This window comes from Homarus americanus, unplaced genomic scaffold (genome assembly GCF_018991925.1).
Source record: "Homarus americanus isolate GMGI-L3 unplaced genomic scaffold, GMGI_Hamer_2.0 scaffold48416, whole genome shotgun sequence".
NCBI lineage: Eukaryota > Metazoa > Arthropoda > Malacostraca > Decapoda > Nephropidae > Homarus > Homarus americanus.
This window is the reverse complement of record NW_024736097.1, coordinates 354,881-376,726: the sequence shown is the minus strand read 5'-3', so window position 1 is coordinate 376,726 and position 21,846 is coordinate 354,881. Positions and strand designations below refer to the sequence as shown.

At 39.9% G+C, this 21,846-nt stretch overlaps 1 protein-coding gene across 1 annotated transcript; it reads left to right on the top strand.

Annotated features, from left to right (window-relative positions):
• The first annotated feature begins 2,144 nt into the window (after positions 1–2,144).
• LOC121871941 (heme-binding protein 2-like) lies at positions 2,145–18,154 on the top strand. Its single transcript, XM_042374545.1, has 5 exons — positions 2,145–2,316; positions 10,338–10,426; positions 13,133–13,262; positions 14,171–14,351; positions 16,123–18,154. The coding sequence occupies exons 2-5, from the start codon at positions 10,346–10,348 to the stop codon at positions 16,445–16,447; spliced, it is 717 nt and encodes a 238-aa protein (XP_042230479.1). The 5' UTR covers positions 2,145–2,316; positions 10,338–10,345; the 3' UTR covers positions 16,448–18,154.
• The last annotated feature ends 3,692 nt before the right edge of the window (positions 18,155–21,846 follow it).

Genomic DNA, 21,846 nt, shown 5'->3' with positions numbered 1-21,846 from the left:
AGAATCAGGCACGATCAGTCATCCACTGGTTACCTGTTGTCTAAATATAAGAACAGCGGTGAGCTCTTTTTTTTTCTCACCATGTTCCCCCACTCATAACATCTTGGACCCCTCTTTTGATATTCCTGTATACGCCCCTGAATAGAGACTAATTCTCAAAGGCTAACTTTAACGTAAATCTCAAGAAAAAACTTTCAGATGTAACTGATTTTTTTTTATCATGAAGTTTAGTTGTTGAAATATACCCAAAAAGTATACAGTAGTTTAACGTGCATAATGCTCGTTAATGTTCCTCCAAAATGATAAATAATAAAAAAAACAAAATCATTACAAGCTTCAACGCAAAACACAAATTTACCCCAATAAGCACACTTCCAATAGTACGAAGACGATATACAGTTTTATTTATTTTCTTACCGTGAATGAGGAATCCGACAAGGCCATGGAGAGCGACGTCGTGTAAGGTGGCAACGTTAATCACTTGAACTACACCAATTGGCGCGGTGCTTTACCACCAAAAAAAAGAAAAAAAGACCACGTTTCAAGAATGAATCAAATATCGTGCTAAATTTGGTCTCCGCCACCCTTAAAAAATAATTAATTAAGATTTCAAAGCTTCTCTCATATAAAAACTCATACATTCCAAGAACATAATACAAAATCAAAGTAAATTAAACCCCTTTCCCTGAAAATATTACTTGATATAAAACACCACCACAGAATCATAAATCAGATTCCCCTAATACGGGTTCCATTACGTAGAGACATTTCCGTTCGGAGCCATAGCGCATGACTAAGGCTTCGACGAGCTCTCGGACAGGTGTATCACGTAAGGTGGCAGCATTGATCGCTAGAAAGGCACCTTAGCCGATGACGCTATGAAGTGTTGTTATATTAATAATGAATGAAGGACAAGTGTTATAATGGATGACGAGTGGAAGACAGGTGGTATAATGAATGATGAGCGGAAGACAGGTGTTATAATGAATGATGAGTGGAGGACATGTTTTAAAGTTAATGACGTGTGAGTGCAGATGCTGATATAAGGTAAAATATGATGTGACGTGTGTGTGTGTTATTATTTACATATTTATGTGTACTGTACTTGTATGTTCTGTACGTGTATGTGTGCGCGTATGCGTCATTATGTGAACATGTGTATACATCTAATGCCATTATGTTTCAGTATATTTCGTTCCCTCCCGCGTCGCTGTCTTCAGAAGTGACAGGTTTGAGTGTATTTGTGTTGTCTGTTGAGCGAATGGCGAGGCAGGTAGTTGGTTAATTACTCAAACGGATCTTTAACTAACCAACAACATAATTAGTTATCGTCAACTCCAACGATATATTATTATAATTGTTGTTGTAATTATTATGTCATTACTAGTAGTCTTATATATGTATATAATAGTACTAAATCCAGAGAGTATTTCAAAATAGGTATAAAAATAGGTTAACGCAGCAGGTAGTTAGGGTGACCTTGCTGGGTGTTGTCTGACCCGCCATGATACACTCTTCATCATCAGCTCTACATTGTGATCAACTCTCATACTGGTTGGAGAAGAACTTTATCAGCTCTAAGCAGGAAATTTCCGAACCTTCTAGAAGTTGAAATCTTGTAGTCAGTCGTATTGAGCAAGTATTACGGCCCAGCTAGGCCATGGATGTAACTTCTTTTCAATTTGGATTCTCAAGAATAATTTATTATGCAAAGATAATACGTGATCAATATAATTATATAAATAAAATCGATATTAAATGACTAGGAGAGATTATTATTATTACATGGTTTTCAACTGTTAAAATAATTTTACTGTTCTTGTATGTTGGATGTATTCCTTGGTGGTGTCTCCACTCATTGTATTATTGTTTAGATTACCCCCATACGTCAAACTATCTTTATTGGCAGTGAAATTAATTCTTTAACAATCCTCCTGTAATCCACAGGCTGGCTGAGATAGCGAAGGATCCCACCAACTCACCTCAACAGAAAATAGATACTATTACGTCATTGGTGCACGCCCACTATTGTCCCCGGGCCAATAGGAGGCTGGAGAAGTTGTGACGTCACGAAACCTCCCTAACACCACACAAAACAGGCCTTTGTGATTGGCCACGTGTACCTCTCGGGTTATTCAGTAAGTTGACAGCTCCCCTGCTTCAGTAGTGACTCGTCCCTTGCAAGTGGTGGGTGACGGTTCTGGGTATTTTGCCGGTGACCAGCGATAGCTACGTGAAACTCGTGGAGGACTGTCAGCGTCTTGCCATAAGTGCTGGGGCACCAAAGATCCTTGACATAGCGACAGACACAGACGGGTAAGCCGAGATTTTACAATAGTTTAAGTTAACATTTATGAGATGTTCGTTCACGTCCTTGGTACACATCAAGAAGTCAGTTTAGTACAGACTGTTAAAACCTCAGCGCCATTCTTATTTAATGATGGATGTGAATTGGTACGTGTTTTATGAGCAACCTGTGTATTTTTAGATGAAAGTCAATTTATTTTGGTTTTTAATTTAGAATTCCATCCTGCGCACTGTCCGAACGCTATCATGCCACAGCTTCTGAGCAGTATCAGAATGTTTCGTCAGGTTGGCCTGCCGACCGGAAGGGTTTCGGTCGTAGGAGATAGTTAGTTTGTTTCATTTGCTGAAACTATATGATCTTGTCATGCCGAGTCGAGTTTATTTTTTCTTACAGCCGTGAAAATGGTGTAATTATTACGTAACGTAGTTAAGAAAGGGATCTTGTTATTATAGTTTAACAGGTTATGTGCCGACAGCTGTACTTGGCCTGCCAGGTAAAATAAATAGAGGCCATTGTAAAAAAGGTTATGGATTATTTAAAGTGTTTATAAAGCTGCCGCTGACAGAAAATGGCGTAATAGTATTAAAGATGATGTAGGGACGGGATGTAATGTAAATAGGAAGGTTTGTGGTCGTGTGACTTTATCATTATTAAGATATTGTATGAGGGTACTGTTGTCTGTTTAATGTTTAGTCACCTGGGGTGGATAGGTTTTAAGTGTATTTAAGGAGAAATAAGCTGGAATGCATGATCTTCACGTGGCCCGAATGTACAGATTGTACTCGTGGTTGACGAAGCTGAAACACATAAAACCTGTCCAAATGTAACCTGAACAAATTTTCCTAAAGAATGTTTACGTTAATTTGGTTGCTGGTGTTCAGTAAACAGTTATGGCCATCTCTGTAGTTTTATACTTTTTTGGGAAGATGTGCTGTTAAGTGAATGAGGTGGTTTATTCTTACACCATCATTTACGAGAAAGTTTCACCACACGAATCTTCAAGAATCTGTACTCTGTATTACGATGGTCCAATCACGATACCAGGTGCTCGAACCTTGCGTTTTAATATTTTATACCCAGTAAACATGGTGTGCGTGTCCACTGCCGGATTAACTAACTTAGTGACACTGATTGCTTCTCGATTGCTTCTTTCGAACTAGTTATGAAACGGACCGTATAGAACAACCAAACCTAACCGAAGAGTTCACTTAGGTGATTTTAAGAACCCCCATATCTGAATACTGTATTACACAATTCGCCTGGGTTGGGGAACTCCAACCCTGGTGTATTTTCGGTGGCAAATGTGAACTGTTATCAAACAAACGGTGTTTGGGGGATTGTATAGCTAGTTTTAAGTGTACTTGCATTTTACGGAACTGAAATAGCTTTCATTTTTCTGCTCCAAAATATTGCAGTCATGGGGGTTCGCGGCGAATTGTTCCCTGCCTTCACGTGCGTACACACTCTTGCGAATTAAAACCCCCTTGGAACCTTGGTTTTAGCGGGAATAGACTGCCGAACATGTCTCAAGACGATTCGTTCCCGTATGAGACTTGGTTCATCTGTGGGTTTCACGGCTCTTATCACTAAATCCGTAAATTTAGTATAGCAAGGAATGTTCTATACCTAAAACAAGTTAATTTGGTGGCCCCCGTTCTTGATATTTAGCACTTTGTATAGGGATTATCTTGAAGGGTCGCGGTGGATGACGTAGCCGACTTTACCAGACGCGCTTCCAGTTAAACGAGCCAAGAGTAATATTGAGTGGGTTTGATTCGTGCTGTCTAATGTTATTTTTTTTTCACTTTCGGATTATTCTATGCATTAACGAACGTACCGGTGGAGATCCCGTAAAATATACAAAGAAATAGTGGCGGAGCTTGACATTGGCTATTAATCAACCTTATTATCTTTTAGATTAAAACAATATTTTTTGTTTCAATACAGTAATCAGGAGTATGGAGCGGCGTACGTTGGGTAATAGGAGGAAATCATGACTGTCGTCGTAGATACTCGGAGGTAGCGGCAATATCTAAGATTAATTTTGGAAGATTTTAATTTAAATGATAAAGGTCATGATAACGGTTTAAGAGGGATATATTTCTGATGAAATTAATAAGGTTAAAAACTTAAGCAATTAGGTGAACATTGGTCTGCTGGCACTGTAGATGCAGGTTGGCCTACGGGAAAATGCGTGTAGTGTTTAAGCAAAAACATTGGCAGAGGTATTGTATTGACACCAGATTCTAATGTAGAAACGCAATTGCATATACTGTACCAAACTAAACATTTATGTAAGCAACTTGCCAAGTTTTGGGGGGCGAAATAAATTGTAGAGGCGCACTTGAGCGGCCTCGCACAAGAGACTTGTATAAGTATTTCTTGTAGATCAACAATGGAAACGTGGACAGGGTAAATCTCGACAAAACCACAAAGGAAAAGAGAAACGAAGGAGCACCATAGTTTTCGTGTTTATTCAAGACTTCTTCAAAGGAAACTGAAGAAGTCTTGATTAAAGACGGAAGCTAAGGTGCCTCATTGTTTACCTTTTCCTGTGATTTTATCGAGATTGCATAAGTATTTATATAGAATGTTTCTAAAAATAAATCCCAATACAAACATACATGAACATATTGTACACAGGCAAACCTATACACAGGGCCGTCCCAAAGAGGGTGCGGGGCCCCAGGACAGGACACAACCTGATCTCACTGGTTACTGGCCCTGATGGACTGGCTGTGTGGAGTGGAGTGCAATGGATGGAGTCAGATTATGCGGTCAGAGGAACCCAATCCCCATTGGAGTGTCGCTATGGATGGTAAGGTCACGGTTGCGATGGTGGCGTAAGTCGTCAGGTCAGATTAACCAGTCAACAGGTAATGTGTCCGAGGTCACTGGGTCTAGTGCTGGGGCCCCGGGCGGTCGCCCCTGTTCCCCCCCCCCCCCTCCAAGGACGGGCCTTCCTATACACATCTAGACATGAATCGTGTCCACAATATAAACACTGTTAATGTTGAAACCGTTCACTATAAATATAAAGCTTTTATTAGTTGATTTTTGATATACAATAACTCAATTTTTTGTTGGTTCACCGAGGCAAAAAACTTGTTCATGGGCGTAATAACTGGTCCTACGTGTGTAGTGGTTCAAGGTCGATCTGCACGAACACATTGCGAGAATCCAGCCTGTCCGTCTTTGTCTCGAAGTTTAATGTAATTTGTCAAGGTGTCAGTTGAATTGACTTCGAACTTCAGTTGAATTGACTTCGAACTTGGAAGGGTCTAACCATCAGGTGCAGATATATGTTCTCACAATGTGGTTGTTGCGGTTTGAAGAACGTTAAGATCACAGCTGAAGATCAAGATTCAAAACTTTTTCCGGAGCAAACTTTTAAGTGCCAATGTTGAATTTTAAACCGGCTGTATTATGAGTGCTGGTTATTAGTCTTAGATGAAAGTAAAAACACTAGTGTTATGCTGATAACGTTACAATTATTTGACGAAACTTATGGCGAATGTTTGTCAAAGGTCAAGGTCACTGCTGGTTAAATCTAAAAATATTGGCCAGATAGTAACTTTAATCGATGCTGATACTTTGATGGCACATTACATTTGCATCTTCACTAGATAAATTGTGAGCATCTGTGACCCGGTCAAAGTCAGTGGTCAAACCCTTATCTAGACGTTATCCTCTAGACTCTAGAGGATATCGTCAAATTCAATTAGTTGGAACCGCGAGAATATTTATCCTAAGGAGATGTGCACGTCAAACTGTACGTGTTAATATTCCCGTTGAAGGTCATGCTTCAAGACGTTGTGCTGAGCATAAATTTACTTTTCAAACTTAAGGACATAAGTATGGAGGAAACTGCAGCGGGCCTATTGATCCATACTGGGCAGTCCCGTTTATACCCAGCCCCTATCGCTCATATAAGCATCCAACCTATGTTTGAAGCTATCCAGCGTATTCGAGTTAATGATATTTGGTAAATTGTTCCATTCATCCACTACTGTTTCCAAACCAGTGTTTACCTATTTCACGCCGAAATCTAAATTTGTCTAATTTAAAACCATTGTTACGAGTTCGCTCCTGGTTGGATAGTTTGACTACCTTCGTAATGTCCCCTTTGTTTAACCCTGACTTCCATTTATACACCTATCATGTCGCCCCCTCACTCTACGTCTCTCGAGGGAGTGCAAATTAAGATGCTTTAACCTGTCTCTGTATTCAAGGTTCCTAATGCCCGGGATTAGTGTTGTCATTCTCCTCTGGATTCTTTCCAATGATTCTATATCCATTCTGTAATACGGTGACCAGAACTGAACTGTGTAATCCAGGTGAGGTCTTCTCACAAGCGCTAGATATAATTTTAAGATGACCTCGCTAGTCTTATAACTAACACTCCTTTTATGAACCCAAGTACTTTATGAGCCTTGTTACGAGCAGAAACACATAGTTTACTTGGCTTAAGATTTCTACTTATCATTACTCCTAAATATCTCTCGCAGTCGGATTCCACAATGGCATCTTTGTTAATCTGGTAACTGGTTTCCCTGTTTACATCTCCTATACTGAGTACTTTACTTTTGTCCACATTGAATTTCATCTGCCATTTTTCCGACCATTTGAAAAATTTGTTTAGATCTTCCTGTAGTTTTGCAGTCCTCGTCAGATTTTATTACACGTCCAATTTTAGTGTCATCAGCAAATTTACTTATGTTGATGTCTATGCCGATATCTATGTCGTTTATGTATACAATAAATAATAATGGTCCAAGTACTGAGCCTTGGGGAACTCCACTAGTGACGTTGCTCCAATGCGATTTAGTGCCGTTTATGCTCACTCGCTGTTTCCTGTCCTGTAACCACGCCCTAATCCATTTAAGGATATTACCTTTGATGCCATGCGCTTCTACCTTTCTAATTAGTCTTTCGTGGGGGACTGTCGAAGGCTTTGGTTAAGTCGAGATGTACCACATCATAATTGTGCCCCTTGTCCACCGATTCGAAAACTGATGAAAAGAATGTTAATAGATTAGTTAGACATGAACGCCCGCTTATTAAACTTAATTGATATGTTTTGTCAGGTTATGCCTCTTGGAAAAACAAAATTCTAGTCATATGATTTTATCTAACGGTCATAAATTGGGATTTTTCAAATTGGAAATTAAACAGGAAAAAAAAAACTTGAAATAAGGTAAAATGGACCAACCAACTTTATTTATCTGCATAGCTTTGAATGTTACATGTAATGGTAGTTAGGTTGGGTTAACTACAGCTGCTGCGAGTAAAAAGTTTGATGTTCGTTGTCAGGAGGATGTGAGGTTATGTTAGGTGGGTGTCTGTAGATGTGTTATACAATAGTTCCGAAGAAGTATATGGCAGTGGATTAATGGAGGCCGATAAGAAGCTGGTATGGGCATAACCAGTGACTTCGTTATAGTATGATGATTGTTGATTTTATTTGAATTTATCTGTTCACGTTTCTTAAATTACTTTCATACAAAAATAAATATTTACCGAGGATAAAATAGTTTTGGTGATACAGTATTTATATCCAGTGTGGTCCTCGCTACATGGTTCCAAATTACCACAGGTAAGAAATAATAGGACTACTGTATAATTTACTTACAAACCAACATACAATAGTGGTGTTGAAACCGACTAGTAACTCCCTTCATTAAAACTTTCCCTGCTTAAAAACAAGAATAATTTGATATTTAGACTGAAAGTGGTGGATCATTCTATAGACGAATACCAACGTAAAGACTGCTCTTTAACAAAATTATTTTCTTACAACACACGATTAGTGACGAAGCAAAAAAAAGCAGCTTCGCCTTGAAAAGTGACTTATGATTATTTATTGTATCTACTGTAGTAGGCTTATTCAGTGACGTTGCCAAATAGAAAACGGGTCTTGTGCTCTCAGACTTATTCATACACGTGACTCCGAGAGATTGAGGAATTTCCGCCAGTTGAGTTGTACGTCTCGCAAAATCCCCGGGGTCTAAGACTGTTGAGTGTCTGTGATCAGTGTTCACCCAAGTGTGACCTCTGACGGTACGTTTAAAAACGTTCTATAGAAATCGGACACCTGGGGTTTCCATTGGCCAAGGTACTGGGACATGTTAAATTGTTCATTCGTTTATTCAGTAAAATCGTCACACAAGTATATAAAGAATGGTAAACATGAAGTCGATACGACAAGGATAGCCAGCAAGCCACCATATGTTTATTTCTGGTCCGTTTGTTATCCAATAAGACTTTTTGATAGCCTGTGATAGTTTATCAGATCTGTCTAATCTTCTTTTGACAAGCGATAATAATTTGACGCCAAATGTGTTGCTAATCCTTGCTGTTGGGTAGTTAAATATATATTTTTTATGGCAGATAGGATACTCTTAAGTCATAAACCAATCGTTATGATTGTACGAATCTTTGTAGCTGAGAGTTGGAGAAACACTCCAGTGGCATGTTATCTTTTCCGTACAGGAAGTTGTCAGGGTCGTGGTAGGAGCCTTACAGTATGTTCCCACCGCCAGCCAAGTGCCTCTTGTTACTAATTTTGTAGTAATATAGTCGTTTATATTTTGTGTAATGTAGTCTGCAACACTAGTGCAACGCTGTAAGCATTGCACACATGTTAGTGTGGTTCCTAATTTGATAAGCACCTTCGCGTTATGGCGTGCGTGTAGTCTTGTCAATCTTCGTGTGGCGGATAGTGTTCCAGGAGGGTAATTGGGTGGGGGAAGTATAGTGGAACAGAAGTTGTGGAGGATTAGTGGATGGGTGTGGAGATAATGCAGTGGGTGGGCGGCATTCACGGAAGGATTTGTAGGTACAGCTGGAGATATTCCTACTCAATTACTGTCATCCAGTGTTTTTGTTGTTTATCTATGTTGCTGCCAGCAGACACAGGTAGGCACACTCGGCTGCAAGTGAAACAGTTCTGTTTGTATGATTATTGCGCGAGAGAATTTGTGGTTTTCACCTTGGATGATCAGAAAACTGTGTTACTAGAAAGAGATTTTGTCCGTACCATAATATAGACTTAAGTTAAGGGGCAGTAATGCATTTATAAGAATATAGATTTTTGAGAGGATGTGATAGAAGAACTGTTGGGCGAAAGATATTAAATTCATTTAATTTTAATAGACCATAAGGGGATGTATGTGTCCAACATTTTGAATTAATAATACAATTATCGGCAAATAAATTCAGTGGGGAGATATAGGAGGTAGGCGACAGTAATATAAACAAGCAAAACTCGTGGCCTTGAAACACGGCAAACAATACTACACCAAGGCACGGGACGCTGCATATTATATTTGATAATGTTGCTGCTGCAATAAACATACATGCGTGGATTTGGGTAATGAGTATGTTAACTATTAGGCGCTCACGAAATGAGTAACAGTGAGAAATTAAATTTGGTAAAAATTAGCCCCCCAAGCCCCAATCACATCCCTGGGTCGCCACTCGTTTTTGGAATAGGTACGACATGGGCAAGTATCCAAGACCGGGAACGCACTCGTCGCCTAAGGGACCGGGAACACACTCGATGTCTATATTTAATTGAAAACACACTTTATAAATTCAGATGAAAAAGGGTCACGAGATTCTTAACTCCAAGGATAGTTTATATGATTAAACTGCCAATTGTTTCTGGTGACAAATATTTTACTTTACTTTTTACCTTTATGCTCTAAGCCACTGATCGGCTCGTTTGCTGCTTCGGCGGTCGGTCACGTCTGATATACTAATAAACCTGGAGCTTTTGTAATAATGAACATAAACCGTATAAAGACCAAGCTGTAAGCCATACAGGAGACTCCCAAAGGAACTATGAAATGCTGTAGTTTGGGTGTATAAATACAACTTCTTGTATAGATTTTAATGACATTACTCAAACACCTTGAAAGAAAGATCATTTTCAGGTTCTTTGATTGATATGGAGTGTGTACTCTTTGAACTCTATTTGTTGTTTTGCACTTGGGTATTATGAATAATTATAATTGTTATTCCGTAGGTCTTAAGATGTCTGCTATCCTGAAGGGTATCCGTGCAGCCTTCGGGGATGTGGAGATGACTCCTTACACCGTCATGGTTGAGCGAGATGTAAGTTGTACATTTGTCTGTGAATGTTGTTCTCAACTTGCCTATAATATGTAGGTAGAGGATAACCAGTTCTGCTTGCGACAGGCATGGGGTCAATTCCAGTTGAAACTGCAGTCCGAGAATTAAAAAAATCTTCAATTTAATTTATGTGCTTTAATTCCAATTAAATTCATTTATTTAATTTTCATATTGAACAAACAAGGTTTCATAGTAACCGTTTTATTTCCATACAACATAAACTATTACACACTAACAAATGAGATGTTAAGTTGTTTATTGCCACTCAGATGTTCATTTACTGTAGTTTACATACTGAATTCTTGATCACTACATTACTTTTATCCTCTTCACCACTGATTGGCTCGTTAGCTGCTTGGGCGATCGGTCACGTCTGTTGTGCACTGTTGGCAAGTACTGGGCATCCACCAGCTCCTGAATGTACCTGAACCTGCTATAGTGTTGGTCAAGTCTTGTCATGAAAGAGCTCACACTCTGTGCCATCACAACACTGGAAGATTGTTCCTAGAGTTCACAACTCTCACTCCGAAAAGGTTTGCCTTCCCAGATTTCTGGACTTGCGGCTTCTTCAATCTTGAGCTGTGACACCTTGTGGGGCGAGCGTCTGCCAGCTCCAAGTAAGGACACTCGACTGAGTAGTGCCCTTTGCCTGTCTGTAGTATAAGCTAGGCAAGTTTGGGCATTCCAATCTCTCAGGGTAGCTGAGGTGCCAAAGTGCGGACACCAGTCTGGTGGCCCTCCTTTGAACATTTTCAAATAACTGACAGTCCCTAGCATATCTCTGGGACCAGATGGGGGTGACAGTACTCCAGATGGGGAAGCACTTCACTCTTGAAGATCTTTACGAGGGACGGACCATCTAGATATCCGAACATCCTTCTTAAAAGACCGATTTTCCCGATTTACTTTCTTCTCACAATAGCCCGAGAACAATGCTATTCCAATTATCTGCTTTGGGACAGATACCCAGCTAGTGGGAACCACCTTGTCGTGGTGAGGGGTCATGAGGTCCTGATAATCAGTTGTCATACCAGAGGGGGGTCCTCCCCACCCCCTTTGGGAGTACGGTTTACCCATGGTGGTGGGATCACCAGTGAGGGATGAGACAATAAGGTTACCAAATTCACCAAGACCCTTAAGAGGGGAATATTGCACCCTCCCCTGGCCCAATCCAATTTGGGCTGGGTAGTAAGACTCTCACATGTTTGTAGTGCTGCTGACCTGTGCTGCTGGGAGCTGGGAGTCCTGGTGATTGAGTGATGCCATATGCTGCCGACCTGTGCTGCTGGGAGTCCTGGTGATTGAGTGATGCCATATGCTGCTTCCTGCTGCTAGGAACACGCCCCTTCTGTCCCTTATTCTGGCTAGATGGACTGCTTGACTCGTGCCTGGTCTAATCTGTCGGCTGGTCAAAGTGGCTATAGGGTTGAGCGACCACTACTTGGTCGGCATCGCATCGGCTCTGCGGCCGCCGTAGGTACCAAATGTTGGAGTGCGTATACTTCCTCATTACTACTGGGGAGAAAGTGTTCTCCCTTTGTGGTTCCTCGGCAATGTCTTCTGGCAATTCACTCTCCACCGCCATTCAGCCCTTCCTGTCCCTAGGTGGTGCCACTGGTTCTCCTGTTTCCTTCATTTCAACCTCGCTGGCTGGCGGGTTGAACCATGCTATGTTTGAGATGAGGCTTAAAGGTCCGACAAGCTAGTACAGCTCTTCTACCCTTATCTTCAAAAGTCCCTTGGTGTGTCAATTATGGATCTCGGCATTTTTGGTATACAGTAATACCCTGCTTTACGCGGGTTTTTTTACGCGTTTCTACATTTATGCGGTACCCCGCCAGAACCGGAATGTTCACTTTACGCGGTGCATATACTCATATACGCGGGAAGCGTTGTTGGCAGGGTGCGCACAAGGTACCCCAGTCATCAAAACATTTCCGGGTTCTTCACCCACCACAGGCGGCCCAAGTCAGTGATAGTGAGGATATGGACTTCTATGGACTTGAGGGGTTTGACAAAGAGGCCCTGCAAGCCTCTGTGGTGGATAGTGATACAAGTGATACAGGTGAGGGCCAATAATCTGCCCTCTGCCTCGGAACCAACCCCCCATCCTCGTGTGCCCAGTCATCTTTTCTACTAATGTAAGTGTTAAAAAACCTAATATTATTGATATTTCTCTTAATTATTAATTGTGTGCATACCATCATAAAATTAAGTTATTTTTACTACAACATAGGTATTAAGTCTGAAAAAGTGGAGTTTGGGGGTCGGCCCAGTCTATTTCAATTAATCCCACATGTTCTGTTGTTCACTTTACGCATTTCCCGCTTTACGCGGGCCTCCGTGGGTTCAAATTACCGCGTAAAGCGAGGTATTACTGTACACCGCACCCTTGTCTGGGTTTGTGGTGGTTAGCCTTGGGTTCCCCGAGGAGCCTTCTGGTAGAGGTGTCATCCCAGGAGGAGAATGTGCATCTTTGAAAAAGTTCCCAGTTTGCTTGAGGGTGTCAAATTAGTCTGGATCCATCTCTAGTGGAGTAACACCTTCAAAATGTGTTCCCTCGCTACTTTATTTAGGACTACACCACTGTATGTTACAGTGCAGTACTAGAATTTTTAACAATCCTGTATATATTTGTTGGCTTGTGATAATTTATGGAATTAAAGATTTTCACCTGTCTGTCCACAGGGTTATGAGGAGCGATTATACCCAGCCAGGAAATGGGCTTGTACGACAATGAAAGGCACCAGTCAGCAAGAGCTAGTCAGTCCTATGTTTCGTGCGCTTTTCAACTACATATCTGGCAAAAATGATCCTAGTGAGTAAATCATATTTTCCCTATAATGAGTTTGGTATTAGTTAAATAAAAACCTTACAGATATTTGTCTGTATACTGAGTAGTTATTTATAAGATTAAATATCAAACTGCAACAATTATATGTCCAGTATGTGTTTTAGTGTGTGGGTATTGAGCAGAAAATTTATGAAATAGAAATACAAAATGGGTATCCCCTGATTTACAATCCCATTTTATGATATCCATGTTAACAATAATTAGGTTTTAATAACTTCAATCGATTTGTTTGGCAAAATCCACGTTAATAATAGTTAGTGCAAGGCCAAATGATTTGGTTAACATGAGGTTTGGCTTAATTTGAACACATTTCAAATTGCACAAGTCAAAAGTGAAAAAAACTGCTATTTTAAACAACAAAATTGATATATAGCATATCGTAAAATACAATACCGCATATTTTATAAAAAAAAAATTGGCTCCTTCCACACTCGGACCCAGTTCAGCCAGGCAGGCGACCAACTGACTCGCAGCTCAAGTGCAAATTAAGCTTGGGGTTTTCTTTATTTAAATCCAAATGTGGGACTTTTTTAATAACTGGATTTTCATAAACTGGATATAAATAAATGTCAAAATGAGTATCATTGTGACAGACTGTGACAATTACCCAGTATATGTTTTAAGTTGTGCATAAAAATATTTTAATCTTCCCATTATAATAAATTTCTCTAGTAACTTGTGGGGAATTAATTTGTTATATAAAATTTCTATGGTACTGTATTTGGTGTAAAATGAATAGAAATTAATATTGTTTCTGATGGTAATATGACTAAATGGCATCAGGAAAACTTATTATGAATGTGTCAAAATGTATTGAAGCAGCTGTGGCACTGCTGTAATTGGTATAATATCAACTTTTCTTTCTTTTTCAGATATACGGATTGATATGACATCCCCAGTTACAACATATGTAGAGCCTGGTGCTGGTCCTACGTGTGAGTCTACCTTTACTATGGCATTCTTGGTGCCTGAGGAACACCAGCTGACTCCACCATTATCAGTTGACAAAACTATTTTTATTGAGGATCGTCCAGAACTAACAGTTCTTACAAGGTACAGTAATTTGAGAGCAGGATATTTTTTCCAGTAAACAGGTAATCTTTTGAGTGCATACCTTGGAGTAGCAACACTGCTTTGTCAGCAGAGAGGGGACTTGAAAGTCCTGCATATAGTGCTCAGTTTCCACTTGGTAAAGGTGGTTTGGTGATAGGAAGGGCATCCAGCCTATTTAAAATTTGCCTCATGGCAACCAGCACACCATGTAATCATGACCCACACGAGTGGAAAAAGGTGATGAAGATGATTTGCTCGAGATGGAGTCTAGAGAATTGTAGAACTTTCCTCCGGGGTGTCCCTACGCCACGTCATACTTTGCGTAAGCCTTCACCAGGCTCTGCAGTAGAGGAGTACCTGCATTAGTAATACAGTATTGGTAGTAGTAGTAGTAGTTGTACAATAGAAGTTGGTTTGTCCTTCATGATGCTCTTCAAAGGTATGGTGCTCCACACTAGTACAGTATTGTCATTGTCTGGTCCTTGAGATATGCTAAAGATGGACATTTAATTGAGATCATCCATAAGAGAAACCACCAAACTGGTGCCTGCACTTCAACACTTAGAACCAAGAAATTATATTGCCTTCAGTTGCATAGCCTATACAGACCTGCAAGGGATAACTAATTTTAGTTTATAAGCCCCTCAAAGGACCTGCATTACTCGGTCAAGTGTTCACAGATTCGACTTGCAGAAGTAGTGAAGTGCAGAAAATTGTCAGAGCAAACTCTCTTGGAGTTGAGTGCTAAGCCCCTTGCTGAAAATCCTGTCACACTGATTTGACAGTTAACCATATCCAAGTTGACTGCAGGTCTTTTTATCTTTAAAGGAGAGACGGTTCCCTGGACAATAAACCAATTAACAATTTTAAATGAAGATATTGTTAATGTTGGTTAATTTTTAAAACAAATACTGGTAGTTATCTTTTATCCTCTTCGCCACTGATCGGCTTGTTAGCTGCTTGGGCAGTCGGTCACGTATTTGTTATGCACTGTTGGCAAGTACTGGGTATGCACCGGCTCCTGAATGTATCTGAACCTGCTCCAGTGTTGGTCAAGTCTTGTCTTGAAAAGACCTCACACTCAGTGCCCTTACAACACTGGCAGGTTGTTCCAAGAGTTTATAGTTTTCATTCCCCCAAAAAGATTGCCCTTACAGTTTTCTGGATTTGTGGCTTTTTCAACCTTGAACTGTGATCCCTTGTGGGGCGGGCGACTGCCAGCTCAGAGGTATGGACACTCGTCTGTGTAGTGCCTTCTTGAGTTGTTTATAATCTTATTCTTCAGTTAGTCACCTCTTGCCCGTCTAGTATGATCAAGGTAGTAGCAGGTGCTCTAATCTCTAGATAACCGAGGTGCTGAAGTGGAGGCACCAGTCTGGTGGCCCTCCTTTGGACATTTTCAATCAACTGGCAGCCTCTAGCATACCTCTCCACCACCACTAGTTCCTTCATGCCATCTCACCCATTGTTCAATGTAAATGTTAGCACTAATTTTCATTTTAAATTTTCTTACTACTGTACTTTATTATTATTTATTATATTGTAAATAAAACATATTGAAGGAAATAGATAAATTAGTTTTTAGGGAGTTTCCTATAACTCTTGCCATTTCCTTTATTTCTTATGGGATAATTAAGTTTGATTTGCGCGTATTTTATTTATATGGCCATTCTGAAGACTGTAACTACCGTGTAAATTGAAAGATGGCTTACATGGAATTTTCTTATTGGCATCACAAGAAACTGGCTTGCAAAAACTTTTTTTTTTTCAGACGTTTTGGTGGATACACAAGTGATGAGATAATAATAAAAGAGGCAAAAGAACTTGCTGAGGCCATCAAGAAGAACGGTGAAACTGGAGTGAACTTTGATCAGTATTATGTTGTGGGCTATGATCCTCCATTTAAATTATTTAGCAGACGCAATGAAATCTGGTTTGTCAAGACCAAGGAAAGCGTCAAAAATCAAGAAATGAATGAAATGATAGAGAAAGTAATCGAGATAGATTTAAAAGAAGAGTGTAAATCTGTTGTAAAGGAAAGTGAGGAGGAGGATAAGGTTAAAGAGGAAGAGAAGGTTCAACAGGACGGGGAGTAAGGGACATGAAACCTAGTGGTATACTGTACAGCAGGAATTGAAATGGAGGTACCGGTAATAAGAAGTTCAGGAGATTAAAAAAGTGGAAAGTCAAGTGAAAGAATGATAATTAGATAAAGGCCAATATGGTGAAGAAAACAGAAAATTAAAAAAAAAACCTTAAGTGACTGTTCCTACAGAAATGAAAAAATAATTCCAAAATAAGAATTGTTTAATGATGGTACTGTAAATCAAAAGAACAGAATGAGGTGGGTGGAATTTTTGTAGGAAAGTTAGGCGATAGATCTGCTAATGTATATATTTTTTGTAATAAATATAACCAATATATAGTGGCCTTAGAGGGTGATAAGATTATATGAAGATTTATTTGCTGGAGGTTATGCATAAAGTTGTAAAGATATTAAACTCCAAATGAACATGATGGGAATTGCCATTTTTTGTCCTGGATTGAGTGTTTTCATTTTGAACCGGCCACTGGATAAACTAAGTAACTTGACTAATTGTTCAAATAATTCATAGAACACAAATATTAGTCTATTCAGCATTACTTATTTAACCATGAGTAATCTCTTGCATATTTATTCTTTTGAGAATTTGTTAGTTTGTTTAATAATTTACAGTGGGTAAGCTCTGAACCTTTTGATTCCAAGCCTCTTGTTCATCCCTTTGGGCCAACAATCTTATCGTTTTGCTGACCCTCCCGCCCAAGACCCAATATATTTTCTACTCTAGGTGCAGCTTAACATTTAAGTTATTGTGATAGGGGAGCTCATAAACGCTGCTTTGTAATGCAAGGGAGCAGCATCTGCTTCTTTGTTTTGATACCAAACCTAGAGTTGGAAAATTAAAAACTAAACTACTGTACTGTGGGTGGATAAAAGAGGATTTTGTATGGGCCTACCCAGTACAGTACAGTACAGTAGATGATAAAGGGAAGGCAGGAGGTAGATTATAGGCAGGTAGGAGAGGTCTGTCTATTTTCCACTTGGTTCTCTTTGGTTTGTAAGAAAAGTTAACCTAAATTTATGGTTGATCTGAGCTATATCTACAGTATTATATTTTGTTTTTATTACTCGCAATAAGTTTGGTATTTTCTTGACATCATGAGCCATTAGTTGCATCATTTAGTGTACCACACTCCTCCATAAGGTGGTGTCTGGAATTCATTCATGTAAGGCTAGGATATGAAGAATAAGCTTTTCCTGTACTACCACTCGTATATCATAATTGTTATAGCTTGCAAAAGTTTCTTTATATATAAATACATGAATGCTTTATGGATGCTCACACGTGTATAAGTGCTGTAATGTTTATCCAGATACTGTATTCAAACTGCGATGTATTTCGTATTCCATTTAGGAAAATATTTTTTGTAATTCACCACATTAATGCCATGCAGGTAATTCATGGGACATGTCGACCTGTAGTGATCCAGCAGTAGGTAAGGAAGATTTACATGGTAATTATGCAGGATAGAAAACTGTAATAAAGAGCTTTCCAGAGTTAAAGTATATGGCTGTTTTAAACCTGTACATTTATGTACTGTATGTGATAAGAGTAAGTGTTTTTCTAACTTTAACCTCCAACAGTTTCCTGCATATATGAGTGAATTTTGGTGTACTTAAGTCACGTCAATGTTTGATCCAGGAAATATATTTTATAGTGTTTCTTTGAAGACGGTTGTTTAATAAATTAGCAAGCAGAAAATGTTTTGTCTTTTTCTTCCATGCAGTAGAACCGTCTTGGTAAATGCCAATGATTTGTGCTAAAGGTGTGGCTATACAGTACTGTTAGTTGCTGTACAGCAACAACCGCATCTAAACCTGCTTCAGCTTTTCAGTAATATAATGAATTACAAATGTTCAATTTGTCTCCATGATAGACCCAATGGCTCCAGTACTTGGCTTTGAGCCTAAAATCCATAAATCGTGTAATCTATTAAAAGATAGAATTACAAGTAATGTCAACTTTGAACATTGTGACCTCCTCTGTAGCTATTGTTCTTGCAAAGCCAAATAGGAGTTGTGTATATAAATAAACACGGAGATTTCCTTGCAAACCAAGAAAGTTATATTTTTAAGGGAGTAACATTGGGAAGGTCTTAAACTAAGGTTTCCGTAATGGACATTAAAGTTTTCTTTTTATATTGTACTTGCTTCTTTTCACCTCTGGTCATCTTACTAGTTGGTTGGGTGGTCAGTCTGTCCTCTTACATAATATTGAGTACTGTGCATACTAAGATTCAATGTCCCAAAGATGTAAGCGGATGCATTTGGGTCGTACCAACTGTAAGGAGGCTGATGTCCCAATGGGACGAAGAAACTGCATTAATAGACAGAATGCGTAAGAACCTGGGTAAGTATGCTGACAATGAATTGAAGTTCTCTGGTCATGTCATTGTGAGAAGGTGAATTGAGCATCTGAAGTAGGTCTTAAAAGGTCATTCAGATACCTAGTGTAGCGGTCCGTCACTCGTAAAGATCTTCAAGAGCGAGGCGTTTCCTTGTCTAGAGTATGGTCTCCCCATTTGGTCCCCGAGTTATGCTAGGGACTGCCGGTGGATTGAAAATGTCCAAAGGAGGGCTACCAGACTAGTGCCTGGGCCTTGTTTATCCACAGAGATAGTGCCTGCAATTGCCCAGCTTTACTATAGACGGGCACTACTCAGTCGAGTATCCATACCAGCAGCTGGCGGACGCCCCCCCCCCCCAGGGGTCACAGGTCAAGGTTGAAGAAACTGCAAGTCCAGAAAACTGTGGGCTAACTTTTCCAGATTGAGAATTGTGAATGCTTGGAGCAACCTGCCAGTGTTTTGTGATGGCACCAAGTGTGAGCTGTTTCAAGACCAGACTTGACCAGCACTGGAGCAGGTTCAGATACATTAAAAAAGTGTGCATGCCCTGTACTTGCCAGCAGTGAGTAACAGACATGACCGACCACCCAAGCGGCTGATCAGTGGCGAAGATAAAATTAAAAAAGTAAAAGATGGTTCTAGCCTGCTGTAGTATTATGTTTATCAGACCAAAGCATCTAGAAAGCCAGACCAAAGCCAGTAGAATAACAGACAGTAGTAATTAGGGTAGCAGGTGTTCACCCACCATACAGTAACTATGGTGAGGTTAAGACCTGACTCAACAGTCCTGGTCAGAAAGGGAAGAATTCTTGCAGCCAGATGGCGTCATGGCCTTGTTACTTCAAGGAACTGCACTCTACCCAGTACTCCTGCTCACCTGATTTAACAAGCCGGTCGAGAGAGACCCAGATTAGTGTTAATTAAAAGGACAACTGCCGGGTTGAAACCTCCAATATAAGGGGCCTTCAGCTTCTTCAGGGCTTCATTACCGTGAGGGGGCCAGCAACACTGGCTCCCCAGTCCTGCTTGTCTCGCCAGCTGCTTAGAAGACCAATAGTAAGTAAAATGAGGTCTCAGCCCAGTCCATCGATGGGGTTGCTATCTACTCAGTGTCGAAGTGAATGGTGGCTGTGTAGATGGTAGTAGTGCAGTGATTCAAGGATCGACATAGTGGAAGTGCCCATTTACTTTATAGGTAATAGGAGTACATGGTCCATAATCTACTATATATTGTGTACGAGCCCTCCCATTCATCTAGTAAAATAAAGCTGTAACATGCATTTGTTTTATATACTACACTTGTACTGATCCTGTGTTAATATACTGTATATCATCTTTACACCCTCGAGTCACGCTACCAACTTACCTCACTCTACAACCCTACTACTATAAATTCTTACTTTACCTCTTCATATGATTTTTTTTTATTTTGTGCGGGGAATAGCCCACCCGGGCACAGGTCATCGACCCACAACGGGGCCCCAAGGGGAGAAAAAATAAGAGTTAAAATAAATTAAAAATATTAAAGAAAGCGATTACATTAATCTACACCACAAAGATGCCGGAAAACCCGCTTTTTGAAGTAAGACATTGTATGAGTATAGAAACACAGAAGAAGGCAGAGCATTCCACAGTTTGGTTGTGTGAGGAAAGAAGGTATTATAACGGGTTATTCTCATGTGGCCGACATCCACAGAGAAACGGTGGGCACCGCGGGCAAGACAAGTGTTACGAGCCCATGGCCTTGCCGGCGGCACACAGGATGCCAAATCCACCGAACATTGCTCGTTAAAGTACCTGTAAAAGAGAGAATGAAGCAACATTGTGGCGAAGAAAGATTATGAACTAAAGGAGGAGAGTTAATGAGACGAAATGCCTTTGATTCCACCCTATCTAACAGTTGGACAGAAGAAGAGCCACCCAAGATATGGGAGCAGTACTCCAAGTTAGGACGAAATAAGCCCTTATAAACTTAAAGCAACTGCTCAGGAGAGAAGTAGCTATAGCATCTGTACAGCATTTCCAGCTTTCAGGAGGCAGCTTTAGCAATGTTGCGGATGTGTGGCTTCCATGACATATCAGATGAAATGGTGAGGCCTAGCATATCTCTTAGAATTTGGCAGAATGATTGGGTCCTGAATTGTGATTGGTGGAAGATCATCTAATTTGGAGTGTAGGCCTAATTGGTAGATATTGTGTTTTATTACTATTGAATTTATCCAAGTTTGTACCTCCCCATTCGGAGATGCTGCACAGATCTGCATTGTTAGATGTAATGATATCAGCTCTAGAAACAGATCTAGTTTGAGAATTTGGGGGGGAGGGGAAAATGTGAAGAATAGTGAAGAGTAGAATCATCACTGTAAGAATGGATAGATAAAAGAAGGAAGAGAGTAGGTGAAAGAACACCATTATTGGTAGAGAAAGAGCGAGAGATCGATCCCGAGACAACTACTGCCATGGATCGGTTCTCAAGGAAGCTAGAAATTAGAGAACAAAGTGGGTGAGAGAAACCATAAGAGGGAAGCTTGGAAAACAAGGATTTGTGCCATACCCTGTCAAATGCTTTGGAGATGTCGAGGGCCACGACGAAAGCTTCCCCATAATCCCGAAGAGAGGATGACCAAAGATGGGTGCAGTAGGAGAGCAGATCACCAGTAAATCTCGCCTGGCAAAAGCCTTACTGGTGATCCGACATAAGAGAAAGGCGTTCAAGGTGACGGAGAAAATGAGTTTGGAGTTTCGATTAACCTCGTTATACTATATAAAATGTTCACTGTACTGTTTTCATATTTGAATGATATATAATCAATATTTTTGTGGAAAAGGAGACGGTAGTGGAAGTTAGAGTAAAAATAAGTACTTTATGGGAGTGTGTTAGTAGGTAGCGGCCTTCATGATGGTGGAGGAAATGATTTTAAAATGTGCTCTTCAGCATTCATTAATAAGAAAACATAAATAATTTTTAAACCTTTAGTGTTAGATTCTACAATTTATGAACGTAAAAAAAATATCCATACTCATCACTTATAAAGATAAGGTAATT